We start from the raw sequence: 15,488 nt of genomic DNA on the forward strand, positions 1-15,488 counted from the left end.
TGAGACTTTACCAAATCCCATTCAGAAGTTGTGGGGAAAACCCCCCCCAAAAAACTCAGCATAAAACTGGTGCAGAAAGGTTGCCCTGCAATGCGGAGTTTACATCCACAGCATGTCAATACATGTTGGGAGATTTTCACAGCAGATTACACGGCAAAGGGGGAAATGTGTGGCGTGGCAAACCCACCAGAAATCTGCACATAAGTAATGCAGCAAAATCCAGGGCTGTGGAGTCAGCAGGCCAAACATGGACTCAGATCCCTCTATTTATTAATCCAAATCTAACTCCTTCATAAATGACTGACGGCCAGACAGAAGCAGCAAAGATCCTGTAATTCATTAACAGCCAGCGATTCCTTCCTATGAAAGTGAATAGGTAGCAAAATATACAGCGGAGTATACAATAAAGAATAGGATTGAAAATCATGAATTCCTCTTGAATCTTGACATTGCTGCAGATTTTTTTTTCTCCTCAATTTACATCCCTTGTGACCTTCAGGAACATTATAGTTACAAACGCACATTCTCACCAAAATGGCATTACATTTTTTTGTTATTTAATACAAACGTCATAGTGGCACTGGCACCCTGGACTCATATAGAATACATGTAGGATTTGCATTAATAACAATGATGTGAACAGTAAGATTTTTCCAGGTGGCACACTCTAAAACCAGGGCTATGGCTATACTATGGCCAGGTGTATGTGCAGAGCAGCCCGGCCTGGGGGCTACGGGGTATGTGCGGAGCAGTCCGGCCTGGGGGCTACAGGGTATGTGCAGAGCAGCCCGGCCTGGGGACTATGGGGTATGTGCGGAGCAGTCCGGCCTGGGGGCTACGGGGTATGTGCGGAGCAGCCCGGCCTGGGGGCTACGGGGTATGTGCGGAGCAGCCCGGCCTGGGGGCTACGGGGTATGTGTGGAGCAGTCCGGCCTGGGGGCTACGGGGTATGTGTGGAGCAGTCCGGCCTGGGGGCTACGGTGTATGTGCGGAGCAGCCCGGCCTGGGGGCTACGGGGTATGTGTGGAGCAGCCCGGCCTGGGGGCTACGGGGTATGTGCAGAGCAGCCCGGCCTGGGGGCTATGGGGTATGTGCGGAGCAGCCCGGCCTGGGGGCTACGGGGTATGTGTGGAGCAGTCCGGCCTGGGGGCTACGGGGTATGTGCGGAGCAGCCCGGCCTGGGGGCTACGGGGTATGTGTGGAGCAGCCCGGCCTGGGGGCTACGGGGTATGTGTGGAGCAGTCCGGCCTGGGGGCTACGGTGTATGTGCGGAGCAGCCCGGCCTGGGGGCTACGGGGTATGTGCGGAGCAGCCCGGCCTGGGGGGGATGCAGCCTTTGTCCTTCCAATGACCTTGCACTAGACATTTTAGTATGCCTAGTCCATAGCTAGGGGAGCGTTCCAGTCTCCCAGCAGCCTCTGCAGCAGGGTTTGGGCACATACAAGCTGCAAAGCATCTTCTAGCATTCTCTGCAATGATAGTCAGCTGTCTCGTATCCTCTGGCCAGCTGTGAGAGGGTTAATGAAGCGACATTCCCCAGACATGGAGGAATATACAGCGGCTCAGCTCGGCAATTAAGTTCCTTTTATTATTGCTGGTGTGAACACAGGAGTGAGCTAGAAGGAAGGGGAGAGGAGACGATAAGTGGTTGCTAAGCAACTGGAAGGTCGAGCAACCAATCACTGGGCCGGGTTTGTGGTCACGGCAAGTACCAATTCCCAGGGATGTAAGATGGAAGCTGCTCGGATCACAAGCAAGATCTGCACCTTCCCCCAATATCACACACCTTCAAAGAGAAGGCAGCAATATGGGGGGTGGGGGAGGGGTGTCTAGTCAGCCCACATGGTACAACATGGAAACTGAAGTGTATTACAGAACAGAAAATCCTATTCATGTACACAAGTCTTATAGGAGGGTAAGGGATGAGGAGGGTCAGGCACTGACTATTATATACGGGTCTATATTCAGTGTGTAGATGGTTATAGTGTTCTGGGCAGTGATACAGTGAGAAATTACAGGAGCGACGGTCCCAATACTGGACATCAGAGGTCTCTATTACCCCTTGTGCTCGCGCTCTCAGACAGCTGAGGGTTTGTTACAGCTGCGTCCAGTCTAGACAGTTCTGTGGGTAACAATCCTTCGGCTGTGAGTATTGCTTTAGGATGGGTCATCGTAGTCACATCCACGGTCTCAGACACCATCTGAAAGGTAGATTAGAAACTTGCAAAATTTTTAATAATTTATCCTTGTGTTCTGCTATAAAAGCCATTCATTGTGAATCTACTGAATCTAGGAATACAACTGGAGAGAAAACGGAGGCGACGTTCAGATGCAGAGTTCAGATTCACGTACAAATTAGCCTAAATGACAGTACATGTGGATAACGTTGTAAAGCGCCATCCACGAGAGAATCCAGAACTAGGCTGTGCAGAGGAGAGAGGCCGCACGGATGTCGGACATGGAAGACATAGTAAAGACATTTTTGAAGGCTCTGACGTCGTTGTTTACTATTTAGACAGCCAAGTGTCGTCCATTTTTAATAGGCCATTCAATAAAAAAAAAAAAGAATTTTATCGTTCTTTTGTCTTTGACCTAACCCACAGATCTGTTTTAACGCCTGCAAACAAATGTCACATCCATTCCAGATCCATTGAGTCTGTGTGTCCATTAATACGGAAATAAAGCAGGTCTGTGATATAAACTGAACATAAGACACATGAATACACTCACTAACTCATTGTTTATAAAACCGCCATGGTGTGTGAATAAGCCCTATAAACTCAGTACATGTATTGTGGAGCTTTGTCACCAGTCTGTTTTTCTGGCTCTAGTCACAGATCCCTTAATAGACTCAAACCAAGGAGGGATCCCATGAAATGGGGGCCCCACGAATCCAAATCTGTCCATTGGTTGTGTGAATATAACTTTCATCTGTAGCACAATTCACAGCCAAATGATGAAAAGATTTGTGGCAGAAAAGTTCTTGGAGTAAAGGGATGATGAAACTACAAGACATGGACACTAGAGATGAGCGAGCAGTAACTATTCGATTCCCCTCCCGTCTTCCCTGGCGCTTTTTTTTTTTTTTTTTTTTTTACAACAATAACCTATGCAGAGGAGGTATTCAATCAAATACAGTCGCTCATCTCTAATAGACACCCATCTGTAGTACCCCCTTTATTAGCAGAGAGTGGGGCCACTGAGCTGTGGGACAATCCCAGGCAGGTGGCGGTGAGGTGACAAAGTGTCTGCACTTCTCCGCAAGGTAGTCTAAAGGAGCTCTGGATATTTGCTTTCTTTGCAATCTTAAAGGGTAGATTCAGATTTTGCAGGCTTATTTATTTTAATAGGAGTCAAGAGCAGATTTTTTTTCTCTAGCTAAATTTTTAGCTAGAGGAAAAAAAAAGCTGTCATGATCTATCTTGAGGTGGATTTTGCTTTGGAAAACCCCCCAAAATTTTTGAAAAAATCTCTCCCACTGAAATAATTGGAAGATTTGGGAGGTGTTTTTTTGAGGCAGATGTTAAGACCGATTTTACCTCAAAAATCCACCTGCAAAAAACTCCATTTTGAACTTACCCTATAAGGAGTCTGTCACCAGGAAATTTGACATCAAACTTGTCACAGTATAGGAAACATTATACGGAGTACCAGCATGCCTTTAGATCAGACCTGGGCGTGGTACGGCCCGCGGGTCACATTAGGCCGTCTGACTATGTCTGACCAGCCCGCATAGGGTATAAGCTAAATGGTAGGATAAAGGTAGATGCTAAAGGACCTATGATGACGCCATCAAAGGTCCTTTAGCCTACTAGGAGATGATCAGACTCTTCAGTGGGCGGAGCTTTTCTTGATTGTACAGGACAGTGTGGCTGGTGTTACGCAGAAAGAGCGAGCTGCTGGGAATGGAGACTGATTGAAGATAAGGAGGAGAGAAGAGACTGTATGTGTGAGCAAGAGGGGGAAACTGGGGGCAGTTAAACTGAAGACAGATAAAGGGGCAATTAAACTGAAGGCAGCTGGAAGGTGACATTTTATTGGGGTCAACCGGAGGAGGACATTAAACCATGGGGGGTAGCTGGACGGGGACATATCTGCTTCTAGTTGTCCCCAGTTTACTGTCCCCCTCCAACTACCCCCACTGTTTAATGTCTCCCTCCAGCTGCCCCAGTTTAATGCACCCCTCTACTTTCTGTACGTTTAAACTGGGGCACGAGTAGAGAGACTTAATACCGTGGGGCATTTGGAGGGGAACATTATAATATGGGGGCATATAATGTTGCATAGAGTTAAATGATACTTAAGTATACCAATCTACTTAAAGGGGATGTCCACTTTCAGAAAATAAAGATTATTGTTTTTCCAATATACTTTCTGTATTATTTCCACAGTTTTCTAGACCTCTGCTTGTTGTCATTCATTCTATTTACTTCTAGGGGATACAACTCAGTCCATAGTCTCCTGATATATGGTCCATGGTTGTGTGACATACGGTCCATGGTCATAAGATGGACACACTGGTTACAAGACAAACCTCAGATTACTGTGTACTCATCACATGACCATGGACTGTCCATCGTAAAGAATGACAGCAAGCAGAGATCTAAAGAACTGTGAGGAATTCATACAAAAATTATATTGGAAAATTGAACATATTTTTATTACGCAAACAATAACATTTGCTGAAATTGGAAACCCCTTTAAAAAGACTTTCTCGACTGATACACAGTGACAATCCTGTAACCCTATGTTGACTGTAGCTTATGAATGTAGTTTGGAATAAACACAAAGGGGGGGGGGGGACGTCATAACAATCCATAATACACGAGAAACGTCACATCTCACCTTTGTGCATCGGGCTGAGATATTGTATTCACTAAAGCCTCCACTGCAGAGTCAAACAGTTCAGGGTCCCGTAGAGCAGAGAAAGCCGCCATGGTCAGCTCCTCGCACTCTGTAAGAGGGATGCCCAATTGGGCCCAACTGGAAAAACATTTCAGCACCTTCTGCTTGACAAATCCTGGGGAGTCACTCTGCTGTAAAAGCTGGCGCAGCAATGGGAAGACGCATGCACACTCCTGAGACAGGCAGCTGCGTACTTGTCCTTTCCGGAAAGGTGGGAGGCGGCTGGTTTGGAACTCCTCAGGCAAAACAGTTAACAACTCCAAAAGTGCCAAACAGCGAGCTCTGCCATCTGTCTGTCCATCCTCAGTCTGGAATACCCGTACCATGTCCGGAACTGCGTGGGGCCACGTGTCCGGCATCATATTCAATGCCAAAGATGCCAGCGCCACACAGAGTCGAGTAAGGACAATCTTGGAGCCACTGGCAAAGGCAGAGATCTGGGAGAAGAGCTGTGATTTGAGGGTATCGTACTGGTTTGAGGGTATATCACCCCAATAGCGGGATATCTTGATGTGCAGTGCACTTGCACCAAAGTATTGGATTTCTGGGACTTTGCCACCATTCAGGAGCTGCCAGCTAAACTGCCAGGCCTGAGGGGACAGCTGGGCCTGCATTAACCACTTCTGAGCCAGGTTCTTATTGTCAATGTTGGGATCGTAGTATAACTGGTGAAGAGCCTGTACAATAGGAGACACAAACACAGGGATACAATGAGAACATGTCATAAAGTCGTCTCAGCTGGAAGGAAAATGTCTGTTCTCATTTGTGAGCAGGAGAGTTTACGCAATGTTTTTGGGATATATATATGTATATATGTATATATGTCATGCTTATATCACTAAATACAATGGATTGAACAGACCCCTAAAAAAAACTATTAGGCTTGGGCTCTGCTCACGTCTCATTTTAATCCTACGTGGGAAGAATCTGTTAGAGGAATCTCCAGATGAAGCCTCTGATGGAAGACTGCGACATATCCCAAAATATAAGAATACAGCAAGATACCTCACCTTGAGCAACCATTGCAAATAGAAAAGTATACCATGTGATAGGTTTCTTTACGATGCATTCCTATAGAGTGGTGCACCAGTCCAGTATACACACACCAAGGCTCTAATAAATGTCACTATTGTTTTCCATCCAGCTGTGTCACAATGATGATGACAACAGGGATATTAATTATCTCTTTATAATATGGAGGCCGATATTATCTTGTATGTATGTGGCCTTGTATTCTATAGGTGATGTTCAGTGGTACACTGCGTTACATACAGTCACACCATACACCATCCCCCTTAAATTCTATAAACACTGTTAGATCCTCCTCTGAAGGCCCTAAAAATAGCGACTCCACAGCATTAAGGACGTATTGATTTTTGAGCATCTTAGAGCTGAGCTGCTTGCCCTGTTTATGTGTCATTCATGCCCCATGCCAGGAGGATCCTGTCACCATGAGGGAAGGGGGGGGCACAGCTGGCGATGTCCCCGGAGCACTTGGTAACGTCATGTTGTATCAGGGAGCTCACCCAGTGTCAGAGAGAGACCCACATGCTCCATGTACTTCTGCAAGAAACCTGCAGCTGACAAGAAGATGCACTAAGAGTCCCTAAGGGCCGGATCACTGGAATATATGGTAGGAAATCCTACAAGACTACACGGGGAGATGCCGTAGCCTGGAGACTGTAGCCAGGAAGCTGCAATGACATCCCAGTGACACTGCAGAGTCAGACATTACACCACTAAGTGGCTGTGGCCTTGCCTACCATCAGCCCAATGTACAAAATATCTGACGCAACCTCCGGATTCAGACAACACCGTTGTTTATTAAATGACCATGAAATAGTCCTATTAATATTACACATCACATCCGATGACATAAGCAGCCATCATCTCCTGCTGTGACATAAGCTTCTGGATTAATGTGCATATTCACTGCCGTCACCGCTATTACCAGGCTCATAACAAAAGCCAAATGTACTTCAGTTATAACACCCCCCTCCCCCATAGAGCGGCAGAGCAAGGCACAGCTGTACCCAGCATCGCTCTGCAGACATGAAGCAGTGAGGCGCATTCACGTAGAATAGCAGATATCTGTGCACCCCATGGGTTACTTAAGGATCAATGCTGCATCATGTCACAGAACAGACATCACTGGGTGATATATACAGGATATACCTGCCCTGGCAGTGTGTGATAGATACAGAATATACCTGCCCTGGCAGTGTGTGATAGATACAGAATATACCTGCCCTGGCAGTGTGAGATATATACAGAATATACCTGCCCTGGTATTGGGCAATATATATGGGATGTAGTGCCCTGGTACTGGGCAATATATATGGGATGTAGTGCCCTGGTACTAGGAAATATGTGCGGGATATAGGGCCCTGGTACTGGGCAATATATATGGGATGTAGTGCCCTGGTACTGGGCAATATATATGGGATGTAGTGCCCTGGTACTGGGCGATATATATGAGATGTAGTGCCCTGGTACTTGGCAATATATATGGGATGTAGTGCCCTGGTACTTGGCAATATATATGGGATGTAGTGCCCTGGTACTGGGCATATATATAGGATGTAGTGCCCTGGTACTGGACAATATATATGGTATGTAGTGCCCTGGTACTGGGCAATATATATGGGATGTAGTGCCCTGGTACTTGGCAATATATATGGGATGTAGTGCCCTGGTACTTGGCAATATATATGGGATGTAGTGCCCTGGTACTGGACAATATATATGGGATGTAGTGCCCTGGTACTTGGCAATATATATGGGATGTAGTGCCCTGGTACTGGGCAATATATATGGGATGTAGTGCCCTGGTACTTGGCAATATATATGGGATGTAGTGCCCTGGTACTTGGCAATATATATGGGATGTAGTGCCCTGGTACTGGGCATATATATAGGATGTAGTGCCCTGGTACTGGACGATATATATGGGATGTAGTGCCCTGGTACTGGGCAATATATATGGGATGTAGTACCCTGGTACTGGATGATATATATGGGATGTATTGCCCTGGTACTGGACAATATGTATGGGATGTAGTACCCTGGTACTGGATGATATATATGGGATGTATTGCCCTGGTACTGGGCAATATATATGGGATGTAGTGCCCTGGTACTGGACAATATATATGGGATGTAGTGCCCTGATACTGGGCAATATATATGGGATGTAGTGCCCTGGTACTGGGCAATATATATGGGATGTAGTGCCCTGGTACTGGACAATATATATGGTATGTAGTGCCCTGGTACTGGGCAATATATATGGGATGTAGTGCCCTGGTACTGGACGATATATATGGGATGTAGTACCCTGGTACTGAGCAATATATATGGGATGAAGTGCCCTGGTACTGAGCAATATATATGAGATGTAGTGCCCTGGTACTGGACGATATATATGGGATGTAGTACCCTGGTACTGAGCAATATATATGGGATGAAGTGCCCTGGTACTGGGCAATATATATGGGATGTAGTGCCCTGGTACTGGACAATATGTATGGGATGTAGTGCTCTGGTACTGGGCAATATATATGGGATGTAGTGCCCTGGTACTGGACAATATGTATGGGATGTAGTGCTCTGGTACTGGGCAATATATATGGGATGAAGTGCCCTGGTACTGGACAATATATATGGGATGTAGTGCCCTGGTACTGGACAATATGTATGGGATGTAGTACCCTGGTACTGGATGATATATATGGGATGTATTGCCCTGGTACTGGGCAATATATATGGGATGTAGTGCTCTGGTACTGGACAATATATATGGGATGTAGTGCCCTGGTACTGAGCAATATATATGGGATGAAGTGCCCTGGTACTGGGCAATATATATGGGATGTAGTGCCCTGGTACTGGACAATATATATGGGATGTAGTGCCCTGGTACTGGACAATATGTATGGGATGTAGTACCCTGGTACTGGATGATATATATGGGATGTAGTGCCCTGGTACTGGACAATATGTATGGGATGTAGTACCCTGGTACTGGATGATATATATGGGATGTATTGCCCTGGTACTGGGCAATATATATGGGATGTAGTGCCCTGGTACTGGACAATATATATGGGATGTAGTGCCCTGGTACTGAGCAATATATATGGGATGAAGTGCCCTGGTACTGGGCAATATATATGGGATGTAGTGCCCTGGTACTGGACAATATATATGGGATGTAGTGCCCTGGTACTGGACAATATGTATGGGATGTAGTACCCTGGTACTGGATGATATATATGGGATGTAGTGCCCTGGTACTGGGCAATATATATGGGATGTAGTGCTCTGGTACTGGACAATATATATGGGATGTAGTGCCCTGGTACTGAGCAATATATATGAGATGTAGTGCCCTGGTACTGGACGACGTATATAAAGCTGTACATACCATGGCATGTATACGTGCGATGTACTAATCATCACTTACTTTCTCCACATTGTCCATGGTGAAGTCCAGGTTCTGCTGCTCCTGCCTGCGCTCCATCTCTGGACCTGGGGGGAGGGGGAGGAGGTGATCGTGAATCTGTTTGTGCTTCCAGATGAGAATGACGGTGAATCAGCACATCCCAGCGTTGCGCTTCATCCCTGCTCCGCTCCTCTCAGTGCAGCTCACATACAGCACAGAGGGGAGGGGCAACTCCTAGCCGCCTCCCAGCTGAGTACAGAGATGACAGTGAAGGTACCCCCCACCACTCTGCGTGCAGTGACAGCACCACTGCCAATGTGCAGGTATTCCGAGGAAGGAGGACCCTGCGAAAAGTGCAATCAAATGAGTGAACACTCTCCTGTATGAGCCTGTCACTCCCAATAATACAATGTCCTGCACCATAAGCCGATCTCTCTAAGGTATACCGTCTCCTGAGCGATTTCCTTGTTATTACTGAGTGTGCACTCTCCTATATAAGGAATCTCTTAATCTTAAGTCTTATGTACCTGGTGTCTGTCTCTTCTCAGTGTGCAGTCTCATATACCTGGAGTCTGTCTCTCCTTAGTGTGCAGTCTCATATACCTGGAGCCTGTCTCTCCTCAGTGTGCAGTCTGATGTACCTGGAGTCTGTCTCTCTTCAGTGTGTGCAGTCTCATATACCTGGAGCCTGTCTCTCCTCAGTGTGCAGTCTGATGTACCTGGAGTCTGTCTCTCTTCAGTGTGTGCAGTCTCATATACCTGGAGCCTGTCTCTCCTCAGTGTGCAATCTCATATACCTGGGGTCTGTATCTCCTCAGTGTGCAGTCTCATATACCTGGAGCTTGTCTCTCCTCAGTGTGCAATCTCATATACCTGGAGTCTGTCTCTCCTCAGTGTGCAGTCTGAAGTACCAGGAGTCTGTCTCTCCTCAGTGTGCAGTCTCATATACCTGGAGTCTGTCTCTCCTCAGTGTGTGCAGTCTCATATACCTGGAGCCTGTCTCTCCTCAGTGTGCAGTCTCATATACCTGGAGTCTGTCTCTCCTCAGTGTGTGCAGTCTCATATACCTGGAGTCTGTCTCTCCTCAGTGTGCAGTCTGAAGTACCAGGAGTCTGTCTCTCTTCAGTGTGTGCAGTCTCATATACCTGGAGTCTGTCTCTCCTCAGTGTGCAGTCTGAAGTACCAGGAGTCTGTCTCTCTTCAGTGTGTGCAGTCTCATATACCTGGAGCCTGTCTCTCCTCAGTGTGCAGTCTCATATACCTGGAGTCTGTCTCTCTTCAGTGTGTGCAGTCTCATATACCTGGAGCCTGTCTCTCCTCAGTGTGCAGTCTCATATACCTGGAGTCTGTCTCTCCTCAGTGTGCAGTCTGATGTACCAGGAGTCTGTCTCTTCTCAGTGTGCAGTCTGATGTACCAGGAGTCTGTCTCTTCTCAGTGTGCAGTCTCATATACCTGGAGTCTGTCTCTCTTCAGTGTGTGCAGTCTCATATACCTGGAGCCTGTCTCTCCTCAGTGTGCAGTCTCATATACCTGGAGTCTGTCTCTCCTCAGTGTGCAGTCTGATGTACCAGGAGTCTGTCTCTTCTCAGTGTGCAGTCTCATATACCTGGAGTCTGTCTCTCCTCAGTGTGTGCAGTCTCATATACCTGGGGTCTGCCTCTCCTTAGTCTCATATACCTGGGGTCTGTCTCTCCTCAGTCTCATATACCTGGGGTCTGTCTCTCCTCAGTCTCATATACCTCGGGTCTGTCTCTCCTCAGTCTGATATACCTTGGGTCTGTCTCTCCTCAGTCTCATATACCTGGTGTCTGTCTCTCCTCAGTCTCATATACCTGGGGTCTGTCTCTCCTCAGTCTCATGTACCTGGGGTCTGTCTCTCCTCAGTCTCATATACCTGGGGTCTGTCTCTCCTCAGTCTCATATACCTGGGGTCTGTCTCTCCTCAGTCTGATATACCTTGGGTCTGTCTCTCCTCAGTCTCATATATCTGGGGTCTGTCTCTCCTCAGTCTCATATACCTGGGGTCTGCCTCTCCTTAGTCTCATATACCTGGGGTCTGTCTCTCCTCAGTGTGCAGTCTCATGTACCTGGGGTCTGTCTCTCCTCAGTCTCATATATCTGGGGTCTGTCTCTCCTCAGTCTCATATACCTGGGGTCTGTCTCTCCTCAGTCTGATATACCTTGGGTCTGTCTCTCCTCAGTCTCATATACCTGGGGTCTGTCTCTCCTCAGTGTGCAGTCTCATATACCTGGGGTCTGTCTCTCCTCAGTCTCATATACCTTGGGTCTGTCTCTCCTCAGTCTGATATACCTTGGGTCTGTCTCTCCTCAGTCTCATATACCTGGGGTCTGTCTCTCCTCAGTCTCATATACCTTGGGTCTGTCTCTCCTCAGTGTGCAGTCTCATATACCTGGGGTCTGTCTCTCCTCAGTCTCATATACCTGGGGTCTGTCTCTCCTCAGTCTCATATAAATGGGGTCTGCCTCTCCTTAGTCTCATATACCTGGGGTCTGTCTCTCCTCAGTCTCATATACCTGGGGTCTGTCTCTCCTCAGTCTCATATAAATGGGGTCTGCCTCTCCTTAGTTTCATATACCTGGGGTCTGTCTCTCCTCAGTCTCATATACCTGGGGTCTGTCTCTCCTCAGTCTCATATACCTGGGGTCTGTCTCTCCTCAGTCTCATATACCTGGGGTCTGTCTCTCCTCAGTCTCATATACCTGGGGTCTGTCTCTCCTCAGTCTCATATACCTGGGGTCTGTCTCTCCTCAGTCTCATATACCTGGGGTCTGTCTCTCCTCAGTCTCATATACCTGGGGTCTGTCTCTCCTCAGTCTCATATAAATGGGGTCTGCCTCTCCTCAGTCTCATATACCTGGGGTCTGTCTCTCCTCAGTCTCATATACCTGGGGTCTGTCTCTCCTCAGTCTCATATACCTGGGGTCTGTCTCTCCTCAGTCTCATATACCTGGGGTCTGTCTCTCCTCAGTCTCATATACCTGGGGTCTGTCTCTCCTCAGTCTCATATACCTGGGGTCTGTCTCTCCTTAGTCTCATATACCTGGGGTCTGTCTCTCCACAGTCTCATATACCTGGGGTCTGTCTCTCCACAGTCTCATATACCTGGGGTCTGTCTCTCCTCAGTCTCATATACCTGGGGTCTGTCTCTCCTTAGTCTCATATACCTGGGGTCCGTCTCTCCACAGCCTCATATACCTGGGGTCTGTCTCTCCTCAGTCTCATATACCTGGGGTCTGTCTCTCCTTAGTCTCATATACCTGGGGTCTGTCTCTCCACAGTCTCATATACCTGGGGTCTGTCTCTCCTCAGTGTGCAGTCTCAGTAGTGTTGATGATGAGACCTCCTTCCCAGGCTCTGTGGTCTCCCGGCCTCCTTCCCTCTGGCCGGCGCCGTTCTCTCTCCCCCTCTCTATGACACACACCAGCAGGGGGTCCTTCCAGGCTGCGGGTTGTCCTAGTAAATGCCTGATTATTAGACTCACATCACACCCCGGGGACCTCCAACCCCTCGGCCCTACTCCCGGGAAACGCAGTAGAAACGTACAATCGTGATCGGTGTCTGTGGACAAACCGGCAAAGAAGACGGGAGAGAAAGGACCTGCCGCAAGGCTTTCTGGGAGATGTAGTTCCTGTCTGCATTCTGAACCTGATCCCTATGTGCTGTGCAGTTGGATAAAACCTAGTGTCCTCTGTTATCAGCCCCGTCAGGTGAATCCACTGCCTAGCTATGTCCCATCCCTATGGTGTGTGTACAGCACTGTAGTATATGTAGGTGCTACATAAACCTCTCAGCATACCTGGTACTGTATAGATGGGCTGACGCTGTACATCAAGGCCGAGTTCACACACTGGAAAGTGAAGAAGAATCGTCGCGGCTCTTCAGGCTGCTCTCTGGGACTTTTTGCTCTCACGCACTGATCGGTCTTAGATGAATGGGACGATCGGCCGCTAAAAACAACACAAGGCAGATACTGAGTCAGAATCCGTGTGAATTTACGCCGAGGCCACACGTTGCGGAAACGTAGCTGTTTTTGTTGCAGATTTTGCTGTGGTTTTTTGAGCCAAAGCTAGGAGTGGACTAAGCGGAAGAGAAAAGTAGAAGAACTGCCTAGATACGTCTCTTTCTTTTTGTAGCCATTATTGACTTTGCATCAAAAAAATCACATCAAAATCTGCAACAAAAAAAAATAGCTTATCTGTAATGTGGGGCCTTAGCCCGAGTCTCCTGGAACCTATCCAAGACCGGGGTAACGTCCCCGGGGTCCCTGAAGAGCGGCCAAATCTCTCAGGCCTGGTGTAATATCCAGAATGTGATCAGGGGGTGTCAGAAATGTGTCCCGATAAAAAATGAGTTAAGTTTACTTTTCTTAGTTATAGTTACAAATAGCAATGTGAAGGAGAGCAGACCTATCCCCTCCAAAACTAAGGGTCCATTCACACGGATTAACGCGGCGCTGATTCTGCCACGATAACTCGCGGTGGAATCAGCGCTGATAAAAAAGCCTCCCATTGACTTCAATGTGTTCCGTGCGGAAAACGAAACCTATTGAAGTCAATGGGAGTCTTTTTATCAGCGCTGATTCTGCCACGAGTTATTGTGCCAGAATCAGCGCCGCGTTACTCCGGGTGAATGACCCCTAATAGTGTGGGGGACGTCATCTCCGCTCACACAGCTGTGTCACATCACATGCACAGATATCTCCACACATACATCAATATTAGATACAGAGCTGCAAATTCTGTTGTTAGATAATAGTAAATTCTCTTGTTGGGATTGGGATCAGCAATATAAATGTAGATGACCCCTCTAAATAAACCAAGGGGCGATGCTGAAAGATGAATAGTACCCTATATAAATTAGGTATATAGTGCCCTGGGTCATAGTCATAAGCCAAGCTCCAAGGAGAAGAATGGCTAAAATTCACCCCGATCCACCTCAGTATGTTAGGATGGGGCAGGAACAAAAGATAAACTTCCCTTTAGGTCACCCAATGTCAGACTAAGCCCTCATAGTTCATAGTGAAGGTGTGGAGCTATCTGTGCATGTGATGTGACATCCGCCGCACTATTAGTTTTGGAGGGGATACGTCTCCTCTCATTCACGTTACTTGTTTTTTACTGTAACTAATAGAAGTAAAGTTTTATTTCTTATTTCGACCTCCCCTGATCACATTCTAAATAATAAGGTAATATTATAGGATTGTCTCACAATCTAATATTCCGCATGGCACAGACCAAAACAGGGCATGGGATATCCTGAAAACTTTGTGCAATGTTCTCCCGGAGGGGCCTTCACATATATTGATAGGTATGGTGTATGTGGGCATGTCATGGCTGACTATATAGGGAACGTGGTGTGGCTGTACTACAGGATACCTTGGTTGGACATAGCATGGGTTACTATGTACGGACATTATTGATGGGTCAGTCACGAACACGCTGGCTCCGTGTGCTGTCACTATCACAAGACCGATGGGATTCTGCTTCTGACTGAGAGGTAACAAATTACCCCATCCAAAAACCCTTTTAAGGGTTCATTCACACGGAGGAAAATTGTGAGGAATTTGGTGTGGAATTTCAGCGCTGAAAAAAAGCCCCTTATTGACTTCAATGGGTTCCTTTTTCAGCGCTGAAATTCCTCACTATTTTTCTCCGTGTGAATGGACTCTAACTTCTCAAATCCAACAATCAATGCTCCCCACATTATATTATTTTACAGATGGAGGGGTCTCCTGTGCCCCTGTGGGATAACAATGGCCCCCAATTTTGCCACATACCATAACCTATTAAGATACTTGTGAGTATGAGGCCCTTTCACTGGTAGTATATGTTGGGAAGACTTGCAGATGTATACCTCCCTTGTACTCCACTGTATACCATGTGTACCTCCCATGTATACACCACTATATACGGTACCTCATGTATACTACTGTATACTATGTGTATCTCCTCTGTATACCACTATGTACCTCCCGTGTATACCATGTGTACCTCCTGTGTATACCATATGTACCTCCCGTCTATAACACTGTATACCATGTGTACCTCCCATGTATACCACTATATACCTCATGTATACCACTGTATACCTCCCGTGTATACCACTGTATGCGCTGA

The 15,488-nt window shown here is 47.1% G+C and overlaps 1 protein-coding gene across 2 annotated transcripts in view; it reads right to left on the reverse strand.

Annotated features, from left to right (window-relative positions):
- IPO13 (importin 13) overlaps positions 1–12,765 on the reverse strand; it is a 40,539-nt gene extending 27,774 nt beyond the window's left edge. The window contains exons 1-3 of one of the 2 annotated variants that reach the window (XM_075287311.1): positions 12,661–12,765; positions 9,371–9,435; positions 4,846–5,582 (exon numbers count right to left, since the gene is read on the reverse strand). In XM_075287311.1, the coding sequence (XP_075143412.1) occupies positions 4,846–5,582; positions 9,371–9,427 (794 nt within the window). In that variant the 5' untranslated portion in view covers positions 9,428–9,435; positions 12,661–12,765. Of the gene's footprint in view, positions 1–4,845; positions 5,583–9,370; positions 9,694–12,660 lie in introns of both variants that reach the window. The other variant, XM_075287310.1, reaches the window with a different exon arrangement.
- Between the last annotated feature and the right edge of the window lie 2,723 nt (positions 12,766–15,488).

The sequence above is a fragment of the Leptodactylus fuscus genome, chromosome 9, assembly GCF_031893055.1.
Source record: "Leptodactylus fuscus isolate aLepFus1 chromosome 9, aLepFus1.hap2, whole genome shotgun sequence".
Lineage (NCBI taxonomy): Eukaryota > Metazoa > Chordata > Amphibia > Anura > Leptodactylidae > Leptodactylus > Leptodactylus fuscus.